This window comes from Octopus bimaculoides, chromosome 26, assembly GCF_046866305.1.
Source record: "Octopus bimaculoides isolate indiv1 chromosome 26, ASM4686630v1, whole genome shotgun sequence".
Taxonomy (NCBI): Eukaryota; Metazoa; Mollusca; class Cephalopoda; order Octopoda; family Octopodidae; genus Octopus; species Octopus bimaculoides.
The window spans coordinates 16,769,371-16,782,636 of NC_142953.1; the positions used below are offsets into that span (position 1 = coordinate 16,769,371).

Here is a 13,266-nt window from a genome sequence, read left to right on the forward strand (position 1 = left end):
ACATTAAATGTTCGTGAATTTGAAAGCCTTTTGAAAGATGCAGTGTCCTGACAGCTAAACACCAGACACAAGTAGTTTATTCCACGCTTCAACAATCCGAGCATCAAAAACATGTTGCACTACCCCAGCCCTGGATTTTATAAGTATATCCATGGGTGATGGAGATATTGAACTCAAAAAGGTGATCTGAGTGGTTTTAAAGCTGGTTGATAATCTTGTGAGATTCTATCAAGTTAGTCAACCACTAGGTGTCAAAACTTTAGTGTGTTAATGCCAATACATTCAGGATATTGTTAAGTGATTGATAGAAGGTACTTTGTTTGGTTACACATCTCTGGACAGCTTCTAGTAGAGTGATATTCAGGGTAAGATGAAGAGTGGGGGGATGCAGGTTGGAGATGCAAATGAAATGTGGACATACCATGGTGATGTATGTGTGTGTGTATCATCAACATCCTTTAACATTTGTCTTTCCACACTGGCATGGATTGGACAGTTTGAACAGAGCTGGCAAGCGGGAGAGCTGCACAGGTTCCAGTCTGATTTGGCTTGGTTTCTATGGCTGGATACCCTCCTTAATGTCAACCACATTACAGAGTGTGCTGGGTGCTTTTTACATGGCACCAACAGGACTCTTGCAGGCTGATCCCCTTCATGGGGGGAGCAACCATAACACTTCTGCTGTGGAGGAAGGGTCTTCTTGAGATATAGATATATATAACATAGAAAGATATATAGATAAGCTTTAAATAGATAGCAGGTGAACAGCTGACAAAGGTCTCGTTTGAAAACAAAGGAAAAACAATTAGATTCATAAGTACTAACACTTTGCTAGGTTCTATCCAAGTTTTATTCAATTACATGTCAAAATATACACAAAAGACTGAACTTTATTATTATTATAGTAATAATCATAATAATAAATATGTTAACCCTATTCACTGTGAAGATTAAAATGTGAGATTGTTTGGCTTACACAAAAGGTCATCAAGTACATCATAAACACTGTCAACATATTCAAGATGTGAAGAATTACTCGTTAAAAAAATTACACAAAAAATAAATCTAATTAGTTTCAAAGTAAAAATTAGAAGAAAAAAATAAAACAACAATTGATGCATTAATAATAATAGTTTCAAATTTTGGCACAAAGCCAGCAATTTTAGGGGAAGGGGGGGTTTAGTCAATTACATCAACCCCAGTGCTCAACTGGTACTTATTTATCGACCCTGAAAGGATGAACGGTAAAGTCAACCTCGGCAGAATTTGATCTCTGAACATAAAGATCTGGAAGAAATGCCACTTAACATTTTGTCCAGAGTGCTAACAATTCAGCCATCCTTAATAAGGAATTTGATAAAAACTAAAACTGGATACACACCAAACAATAAACATCATTTAAAAGAAATGAAAATTAGAAAAAAAAAAAATCATTCTATGTTGGTATACACTGAATGACAACTCATTACAATCATTTTCTCAATCTTGTGTCATCTATGAAACGAGATATTTAGTGATCTAATTTCATCAATTCCTTGGTTGTTTGTGCAACCCAACCCACTATCTTTCACATTCTTCACACACACACAAAACATGGCAGGTATCCTCTCTCCCTTTCACTCACCAATATCAATACTTCTTTCACATACTGAAGGTCAAACAATACATTTTTAAGGAGGGGCTCCTGTTTCAGATAAAGTTTTATGTGTGTGTGTGTGTGATTGTGCATGCTATCACTGCACACATGCAATGAAACTTTACACAGGTGTGTCCAAAACCACGAAGGTGCATCAGAATGAAATATACATTTTGGGTTTGGTAAAACTCTTAGGGTCTGTCAAAAGCCCTAAGACTCACAAGAATGGGGCTTCACTTGGCTTCCATGGCATATAAAAGACTAAAATTATATCAGTCCCACTTGAATGGGACCAGTCTGTTGAGTGGACTGGAGCAACATGAAAAAGTGTTTTGCTCAAGAACATAATATGCTGCCCAACCTGGTAATTGAAACCATGACCTTACAATCATGAGTGCAACACCTTAAACCATTAGGCTACTAGGTTAACATAATACAGAAAATAAAGTTCTGTTTTGGCAATGCAGGAGAAAATACTTTAGATGGTAGGGGATGATTGTTGAGGGAGATTTTGGCTGCTATTTCAAGCAGCTTCAGCAAAGGCATAGAAACTCCTTCATTGATTGGTTGTTCGATGTACTGGGAGAAATGGCTCAAAGTGGGTGAATCATCAAACGAGAGGGGGGAAGTTAATTAAAAGAATAGTCGTGTGTGATAGGGTAAAGCAGGGAGGGACAAGTGTTACATAGATACAGGATAGGTGACATGAGGAAAATGCGCCAATTGCAAATTGATAGTGGAAAGACGTGGAATGAAAGCTAAGACATCACTATGAAGAAAATCATAGGGCTACTCGTGCTGTCCCATGAACATGGAAGATGAAAAAAACAAAAGGTGAACAAATCAAATAATGGTTTCCTAAACACAAGACAAAAACTGTTAAGACAGAGCCGTTTGGTGGCTCAGTCATTGATGACACCTGGTGAATGAAATATAATACAGCCTGCTCAAGCTGAGCTTATCCAAAGCCATATATACACTCCATACACAAAGACAAACTTGGACCCTGACAGGATCTGAACATTAACAAAAAAAAAAAAAAATCAATTTAAAAATACACAACAGAAAACCATTTTTTATTTTTGTCTTTTCCAGCAATAAAGAGGACAGTCAAAGATTTATTACTATTATTATTATTATTAATAATAATAATAATGATGGTGTTCAAATACATATTTCAAAGTCAGGAAAAGTAAGCAAAATAGCTATTTTTTATTGTGATGAACAGAAATTACAGGTAACATTAATACTGTTGTATTTGAGGAGATAATTAGATATCTATGAAGATATACAGATATATACCTGTAGATAACATATACAAGATATATATCTATGGATGCGAGATATCTACCTGCAAATATCTTACAAGATATAGAGATATCTACTTGTAGATATACAATGTAGTTAGTTAGTTATTTATTTTTATATATATATATATATATATATATATATATATATATATATATATATATATATCTATAGATATCTTATACAAGATACAGATATCTTTAGATATCTTACAAGAGATATCTCTAAGAGAGATGCTTAAACAAAGAAAGATAAACTGTGAGAATGCCAAAAAAAAAAGCATAATAATAAATAGACAAGTCAAAGGAAAATATATTTGGTGTGTTAGTTATAAATAGTTTAAATATAAAAAAAAGGGTGACATTTTTTCTCTCTCTGGTTATCTTCAATCACCAGTTTTTTTGTTTTTTTTTCGTAAAAATTTCATCACTTATTTATTTGATGAGCAAAAATAATACACTTTAACATGACTAGAGCAATAATTATCATTAATTTATTAATTGTGAGGTTAAAATAAATTGATTGCAGAGAAATACTGTGAATTAACTCTCAAAACTTAAAAATGTTTAAATGATAAAAAAAATATAAAGTAATTTCTGTTGGTTGATCAAATTTTAATTATAAAAAAAGAATATAAATTTTACACATTTTTAAAAAATCATAAATTGAAATTGTAGAAACAGAAAAAATATATAATAATACTGTCCCATTACCTTTTCTCTCTCTCTTTTTTTGTTTTTTTGCCACAATTTTGCAGTTGGGATCTAAAACATCACCACATCAGATCTATCCATTATTCAAAGAGAGTAAACAGACATATGCATGCACACACACACACTGGCACATTAAATAACAGTAATGCCACTTAATAGATTGAAGTAATATTAGTCATAGTAGTTGTATAGTGTGCCCAGACAACACTATATAATACTTGTATTTATATGAAACAAGTAACACATGGTGGCCACCACTATCAAACTGCCTTAAATATATTCTTTCAAGAATATAAAACTGAATTAACATTATCAGCTTTCTCAGTTACCAATCTTACTTTTATTGCATAATTTTATTTTCTCCAAACGAATTTGAATAAAAATCTAATTTCAACAATTAAATTTTAATTAATTAAAAGCAAGTGTCAAACACACACGCACACACACACACACAAACACTATTTGGTTTATTAGGGATAGATCATACCTTAAAAAGGGTAATTTTGTTTTGTTTTATTTTTCAATTTTCTTTATAAGGAAGTGCAGGAAACAGGATATTGTAACATTCACACCTATCCTCATCATCCCAGACCCCAAATACAATTGTGGCATAAATAGGGAGAGATAGGGACTTTGAGCTGGGATTGAAACTGGATTACAAAATTGGCCTAGTGAGTGAAAGCTTATACCATTTTTCTGGAAACATTTGCAAAAGAGCAGAGCTCCCTATTTGTGTACTCTTACAAAAAAAAAAATAATAAATAAACCACTCTCATTTTTTTAATCTGAGTATTTTAAAGAATCAAGGAAGCACTGATGTGGATATTATAATAAAGATAGCAATTCAGATTATAATTTGAGGGGAGGGGGAGAGTTTAAAAATAAAATCAAAAAGTGTTGTGTGTGAGAGAAAGAGTAGAAAATTCAGAAACTTATGCTCTTTCAATGTGAATTCCACCAAGGAAATTATCAGGGGTTTGTTTTATTTTATTTTAATTTTTTTTTTGTTTAATATATTTATCAGATATCAAGCAAATGAAGGCACAAGAAAGACGATTGGTCCAAGAAAGACAATTGGTCCAAAGAGTCTAAATTTTGGTAGGTATTTACTAATAACACAAGCAGTCCTCCAGATGTCCCATTCCACTTTAGTCTCTATGAGTTCTATGTTTTTAGACTAAATTTTAAGTGTATGGCATGTGTGTATTCCCCTGACAGTTCTTGAAACTTTGCTTGACTTTCATTCATATTCCTCAAACTTTTCAAAGTTCAAGGAATATGAAAAATCAAACAAATGAATTTTTGAGACTGCCAATAATAATTGCTTTTACTGTTGACAAAGATCTACATCTCTCCCTGCACCCCCCTACCCCCACCAAAAAAAACCCTTACCACATTCCACTGATTCTTTGTTTCTGATACAACAAATAGAATTCAAGATATTTAACCCTTTTGATACCAATCCACATGAGACCACCCCCACTGGTTCTATGATGCAAACTTCCTGTTTTAATGTGAACTAAACCAAAACCTTCTATGAAAATTTCAGGTTAATTTAATGTTCCGAACACCAGTTTAATAACGACAAAGTTATTTTCAAAAGGGTTAAAGTAATCTAAGCTAAAACCTACCATCAACATTTCCTGTTATGTTCTAAACATTCAATAATGAGTTGCTTCACTAAATACTTTGCTTTTTAAAAAAAAAAAAATTAACTGAAACGTAAGCAGTTGTAATTTCAACAGAAATAATCTAACGAAAGAATTAAACTCCTCTCCTATAAACAGCTGACTATTCCAATATAGAAAGAGAAGGGAGAAAAAAAATGCATTTGCAATGAAAGAATGTAAATGTGGAGATGTAAGAAAAATAGGTGTGTATTAAAAGAAGGAAAAGTGCTTGAAATGATTGTTCAAATCTAAGCATGGGAGCAGTGTTGCGTTCTTTTTGTTTTTTTAATCTCACTTCCTTTCTATTTCCATCCTAAACAATCCATTTGCCAGTTTTACACTAATCTACAGAACTGTATTCTGTAACCCACCATTTTTAATAACCTGCATTATACCACTTTTGGTTTTTACACAATACAAAAAATGTCCAGTTATTGTTTTCTTTTGTTAAAAAAAAAGTGTTTATTTTTTTAAAAATTTCATCCTCCTATCATAATTTTAAGTCTGAAACTTTCAATATGTTCCAAACAACAGAATCAGTTTATTTTACTAAAGTATTGCAAAGTCCATGATTATTTTTAATATAAATTGGAAAAATGGACAAGCAGGGTATTTCATCAGAAAAACTGGTGAGGAATAGGTGAAAGAAAGTCTATAGTATTATTGTAGAAAAGAATATAAAGACAATATTTCATTGTTTAGGTTGGTAAATGCTTTGGTCTGTCCATGATTAAACCATTTGATACTAACCCACCTGAAACTGCCCCCGTTTCCATGATACAAATTTTCTGTTTTAAAGTGAACAAAATTAAAACCTTCCATCAAAAATTTCCTGTTAATTTATGTTCCAAACACTGGCTTAATAATTACATTTAACTAAATAAACTCATTATTCTCAAAATTAATTACAACAAAAACAGTCTTTCTAAACAGAAAAGAGCTAAGAACAAAGAGAACAAGCAGGAGAATTACTGACCAATATTGCTCTTAGCCAATAAACTCTAATACTGATGGTATAAGTTGGACAGTAGAACTCAACACAGAATTAATGAATTACTGTAATAATACTGGATATTATAAGTAATGATAATTCTTAATACAGACATAACTAAGAATCTATTGTAATAATACTGATACCATAAGTTAGAATAATTTCTTATGCAGTGAACTAACAAGCTATTGTGATAATACTTAGGTTATAAGCTAGAAAAGAATAATTTCATGATGGAGAGTGGAAGTTTGGGAGATAAGAACCAACAAGTTATCACAACTCCAAAACAGCCAGTCAAAGAAAAGTAAGTAAAACAAAATAAATAAGATAAAAAAATATATCTCTTATTCCTCCTCCTCCTCTTCTTTGACTTGCCTACTTAACCAAGAACAGTGAGAGTTGTATAATGTTTGTGTGTAGGTGTAAGTGTATGTATGTGTATTTAATGGCTTATAAACTGATGTAAACGGTTTGCTTGTAGCCCACCCCTTAAAAGTTTCATGAGAAGTCTATGACAGAAGAAAGTTATTTGAATATTACACCACATCAAGCTAGCTCGATGTCTGAACTAGAAGATGGATGGTGGAGGTTTGGTGCAGTGAAGATGGAGGAGGCGGTGGTGGTGGTTTTTTTTAGTCTTTTTAGACAAGAAACCAGAATTCATTTCACAGATGTCTGCTATCATCTCTGACAGAGGCTGCAGTTACAGTAAACTAAACTAGCACACTGATCTTTTACATCTACTCAAACCTTTCACTTACACAACACACACTCCTACCAAAACTACTCACAAACTAACAACAACAGCAACAACACAACTAGGTGAACTCAGAACAAACTACTAGTCTACTACTAGTCTACTAGTATCTCTTCACTTTTAACAGTAATCTTTTTTAACGACAGCAATTATTTCAACACATCTACATTACTATAATACTATCATTACAATAACATCATTATATATTACACTAAATTTGCCTCTACCTCAACAAACAACAGTGTTATCAAAATTATACAATATATATTACAATATGTTACATATATAATATATATGCAATATATTAAAATAACGAGTGACAGGACTAGTCTTGTTCCTTTCCCTTACATATAAATATAGTTTACAACAGAAAAATTTAATCTGCCACATCTGCCTACAAACACACATATACCCACCCACCTCCACACACAACCTTTTTTTTTTTTCTTTTTTTTGCTGATCACCCAAAACACTTGGATACATACACAACATTCCCCCAGCTTTTATACTTTTACGTTATACAGGTAGTGGCTGTAATTAAATTTAAAATTAAAATATTGTTCACTGGCGAGGAACGATTAGCAGACATAAAAAGCCTTGCCGTTACCCTCTTGGCTAAAACTAATACAAGTTTGAAAACAAGTCGGTAAACTCAATAACCAATTCAACTTCCAAGTCACAACAAAAGGTTGTTGACAAAAGAAAATTCTACCAAATTTAGCCATTGTTCAGTGCAACAATTAACAAAATTCAACCATTATGCAGACATCACTAACCTGGGCAGTTTTTACATATACATTTCATAACTAAACTGTATATGTGTGATGCTTTGTAAGTGGAATGGATCCCCAACAGGTAGGGCTTACAAATAGATTATAGAGGGACCATTTCATCTAACAAAGCCCAAAAATAGAGATAGTGAGAGAGTATTGAAGAGCAATTTACCAAAAAATTTAGCTTTTATAAAGTCATATAAGTGTGTGTGCTTTTTTTTTTCTTTCTTTGATTTATAAATAGAATTTCAAAGTCATCAACAAGTATTTGGCCAGCAAAACTTCCCCTTTCTTCGTTCAACAGAGTATCTAGCACTAAATTGAAACTGTGACCAGTCAGTTCGAAACTGGACATTAGAAACTACAGTGAAAAACTTTCACAATCTTAATACATTTTTTTTTATATATCATATATATAAAAACACATGCACACACAATGCTTTGTGGACCTATGTATATGCATGTATACATACCAAGCAAGTGTGAAAAATATAAACAATCACTTGACACTTCTTGTATTCACAGGTATCCTTTATATACATATGTATATTTTTCATGTATGTATGCGTGTCTATGTATTATGTGTATGTTATATATATGAATGCATATTATGTATGTATACGTGTGTGGGTGTTATATACTATGTATGTGTGCGTGTGTGTGTGTTATAATTTAGAACAAACAGTAAAAAGTTATTATAGTATTTGGGGTTTCAAATGTCGGAGCAAAGGGCTACGATACATTCTCGTTGGCTATAATGACAACCTTTTACTGTTTGTTCTAAATTACAACATATATAAATAATCCTCTATTTCTCTAATATCAAGGTCTCATTCTTTTGTTGTTACATTTTATTATTATTATATGTATACATGTATGTGTGTGTGTGTATATATATATATATATATATATATATATATTTATTTATATGTGGGTGTTATATGTATATATTTATATATCAAAGGATGCACACTGAGAAGAGAAAATCTGGTGTCAAAACATGCTGCAATGTTAATATTATTATTCACTGTCTTCTGGGATTTTGTATCCATCTGGCATCGACACATCATACCGGGGTTCGCCATCAATACTGTAAATCCTTTTCTTTTCCTCAGATAATGGTGGTGTTTCTGTTTTACAACCTCCAGTGGTAAACAATTTCCTGGTCGCTAGGCAAGGAGACCTGGAAAATAGGCTCCTTGTAGGCCTTCCACAGGTACCTCCAGATGCCGGTCATGGTGGAAGGGATATGGAAATCTCTGAAAGCTAATGCTGCTACTCGATGTGCTGAAGCTTAGGTAACATCAAACAGTCGAGGTGAGTCAGTTTGTCTCCGCAGAGAAACTTGTTGCCGGAATCTACCATGTGGTCACTGACACGCCACAGCTCTGAGATGAGGTGGTCGGGAGAAGTGCTTACCTGTTTGATGTAAGTGAGCAAATTTAGAGAAGACGTCTAAACACACAGTATGAGCTCTCCGGTCTGAGTACGATAGATCAGGCTCAGGGAAATTCTTGTCAATATAGTTGATAATTTCTTCATTCTCTGTCAACACTTCGTCACCGTGTTTCAAAACAGGCAGTCGGTTGGCATGTTTGCGAAACTCTGCCGGTGGACGGCCAGGGTCAATGACTACAACTTCGAACAACTTGCCATCATATTCTTGTCCTTTCAGTGCCAGGATCATGTGGATCTGTTGACAGAACGGACAGGCGCCAAATCTTGGCCACCTTGACCGGCCTTCACATAAAGGGTGAGTTCGGGTCCTGGAGTACTGTGGTGGTTCGTTTCTGTCATTGTAAATTACGCAGCAGTTGTAGCAGCAGTAACCGTCAGAGCAGGTTGTGTTGAAGCAGTGACGAGGTGTGTTGAGAGAGAGAGAGAGAGAGAGAGCAGTAGTAGTAGTAGCACTAATATTAGGTGATGGGTGGTGGCAGTAGCAGTAGTTGTAGTGATGGTGGTGGTGGTGGTAGGACAAGTAGAAGAGGGTTTCAGTCTTAAGTGTCTGAAAACGTTTACTTCAGGAACAACCTGTGGAGCAGAGAAAATCCAAGTCAGTCAGTCTTTCCTTTTTTTTAACCAGTCTGTAATAAGTTATCTCATTCAACAACAGCACCAAAATAACAGGCAGACAGACTACTATTATACAGGTGAGCTAACAACCACAAACACCATGATCAACATCTATACAGGGCAGCTCAACCCATCACAGTCCACTGAGGCTAACTCTAAAACAAAAATAAATAAAAAAACAAATTAAAAATTTTTTTTTAATTTAAAAAAAGTTTTCTTACAGGGATCACATACAGCTTTGCATAACCAACACACCACTCAGCACCACTTTAGCTCTTAAAAACAAAAATATCTATCCCTAATACAACTTCACACTAAAAAGACACTGCATGTACATCACACACCCATCCATCCATCCACTCTTCAGAATACAGACTGCACCCAATAAAAAAAATTAAAAAAAACATTCACCTGATAATCAAGGGTTAAGCAACTGATCTACTGTCAACTCTTTCTTTCTTTCTCTCTCCACAAAAACAAAAATGGTCTCTGCTCCTCTCAAACACTACTGCCACCACCACCATTTGATCCTGCTACTGCTTTTTCTCTGTCTGTGGTGTATGTTTTTGTTTCATAACTCCAGAACAATTCAAACTAGAATTTAGCGCCTAGATACAGTTAACCTCAAAATTATCCTAATCCTGTCTGTTTAAAAGGGACAAAGAGAGCTACGGCTGGCGACTTTCTTCATCAGACAAGTAATAACATCAATATGTAAAGTAGTAGTAGTAGTAGTAGTAATAGCAGCAGTAAGAAGAAATAAATGCATTTAATTGCAGTACTTATATGAAATCATTAATGGCAGTGTAATAACGACAATTCTACCATAGGGACAAGGCTTGAAATTTTGGGGGAAGGAGCAAGTCAATCTCATCAACCCCAGTGCTTAACTGGTACTTATTTTGACTCTGGAAGAATGAAAGGGAAAGCTGACCTTGGTGGAAGAGGAACTCAATGTAAAGAGCCAGATGAAATGCTGCTGAGCATCTTGTCTGATGTGTTTGTTGTTTTCAAAAATAACGGTTTCAAGTTTTGAAACAAGACCAGCAAATTTTAAAAGAAGGGGGATAAGTCAATTACATTGACCTCAGTATATGAACTAGTATTTTACCGACCCTGAAAGGATAAACAGTAAAGGTGACCCCCCCCCCCCAGTGGGAATTGAACTCAGAAAGGAAAGGGCCAGAAAAAAAAATATCACAAAGCATTTTTGCCAGTGCTTTAACAATTCTGCCAGTTTGGCCACCCTAAAACTATAATTAGAGTTATTTAAAAATAAATATAATTTCAAACAGGGAACAGGCCCATGGACGGCAGCAATTGTTTAAAATCAACTGCAGGGCATAACTGGTAGGTACTTAACTAACTCCAGAAGTCAACATTAACTTCAATGTAAGTTCAAACTGCAAAGGGATGTAACTAAATACCATACATTTAATCTGTTACTTCAATTCTGACATGATGATAATAACAATAATGGTTTCTTACATGTCCAGGGACACATTAAACCAATCCCAGTATTTGACTATATTGATTAACCCCAGTTTCATTTGAACTCAACAAAAAAGATGCAATATAATAAAGCAATGCATTTAATTTATTGTTATACAGAAACTGCCAGTCAATAATAATAATAATAATGGTTTCAAATTTTGGCACAAATAATAATTGTCTAGAATAGTAGTAGTACAAGGGAGAATTAATACGAGACGGAGGTATCTATAACTGGACAGGAAAAATCATAAGATGTGATGTGTTTCTGTAATAGGGAAGGAAAGGTCAGAAGATATTTCTCTGTATTGGTGCAAGATAGATGTGTGTTGGTAACAGTGCAGGGGACATTATAAAATGAGCCCATGATAATGCAGGAGAGATCATAAGTCCATAATAGTGCAGGAGAAGTCATAAACTGAGTCTATAACATTGCAAGGAGGTCAATAAGATATGTCTCAAGAAATTATATTTATTGTTATAATAATGCAGGGAGGTCATAAGGAATGTCTCAATAAGAGTGCAGATCATAAGATGTGACCTGCACTAGTAATAGTGCAGGTCATAAGATGTGTGCCTATAACAGTGCAAGAAAGGTCTTATAATAATCCCCCACCACCACCAAAATATTTCAGATCAACAAAACAGTCAAAGGAAAACTGCTGAATTAAGTAAAGCAGCTTCCCTGACTGACACACAGACAGCAGCACCATCCCCAACACTGTAATTGTTGGCAGTGGTGGTGGTGAGCAGTGTAGTAACAATACTTCCTTCTACCTACCACCAGGTGAATAGATGTAATGGTAGGGAGCTGACTGTTACTACCACCACTGGTGATGGTGAGAAAGATAGACAGACAGACAGACCAAGGCTATCCTCATACATACAGCTACTGTATGTGTTTGGGTGTGAAGGCTGCATGCTTACTAGGCTACCACCCATCCGCCTGCCCATCCACTCATCTACTTATGACTAAGTTCAATGACAAACAGAAAGGACATTAGTCATCCAATGCTGCTGTTGCTGTTGTTATTAAGTAGTTGTAAGCAACAGCACACACCTCAATACACTGAAGTGTTGTTGCTTTCACAAAACATTCATTCTACTGTAAATGTCCACCCCAGCCCCCCTGCCAAATAAATTCTGCACCCTCTTCTCTTATCTCTCCTTTTATTTCACTCATTGGATGGTGGCCATGCTGGTGCACCACATTGAAAGGTTTAGTTGAACAAGTACCATTTTTTTTTTTTTAATGTCTTGTACTGATTCTTTCAGTCTCTTTTGCTGAAGCACAAATTTACAGGGATGTAAACAAACCAACACAAGTTATCAAACAGAGGGGGGGGGGGGGGAACAAACACAAATTTATACATATGGGCTTCTTTCAGTTCCCATCTACCAAATCCATTCAGAGAGCTTTGGTCAGTCCAGTGCTATAATAGGAGACACTCGCCTGAAGTGTCACTCAGTGGGATCAAACCCTGAACAATGTAGTTGAGCCACAAAATATATTTTTATGGTCAATTACCCTCACATCAAACTCTGCCCCAGAGTTGTTTGTGTATGTGTACCTCTGTCGCCACCAAGTACACACAAGACTAACTTTTTTTCTCAGCAATGTGAATGGTGTCTACACACACACACGGTAGTTGTTTAGCCCCTACCATTATACATTCTGTGACCATACTTCTTTTTATTTAGAGATGGTATATGTAGGACTATATTATACAATGTCCTGTCTTTTTTTATGATGTGACTGATTTAGCTATTATTTCTAGTTCATTATATAACCAGGAGTAAAGGCTCCTTCATTGGCTTGAGTAAGGGGGATCTATGTATGTATGCATGTATGTA

The 13,266-nt window shown here is 34.6% G+C and overlaps 1 protein-coding gene across 1 annotated transcript in view; it reads right to left on the reverse strand.

Moving 5' to 3' along the window:
- Positions 1 to 827: 827 nt before the first annotated feature.
- Positions 828 to 13,266, reverse strand: part of LOC106880350 (chloride intracellular channel protein 2) — a 25,428-nt gene continuing 12,989 nt past the window's right edge. The window contains 5 exon segments of the mRNA XM_089342878.1: positions 828 to 8,991; positions 8,993 to 9,132; positions 9,135 to 9,279; positions 9,281 to 9,567; positions 9,570 to 9,879. Coding sequence (XP_089199004.1) covers positions 8,869 to 8,991; positions 8,993 to 9,132; positions 9,135 to 9,279; positions 9,281 to 9,567; positions 9,570 to 9,645 — 771 coding nt within the window. The 5' untranslated portion in view covers positions 9,646 to 9,879 and the 3' untranslated portion in view covers positions 828 to 8,868.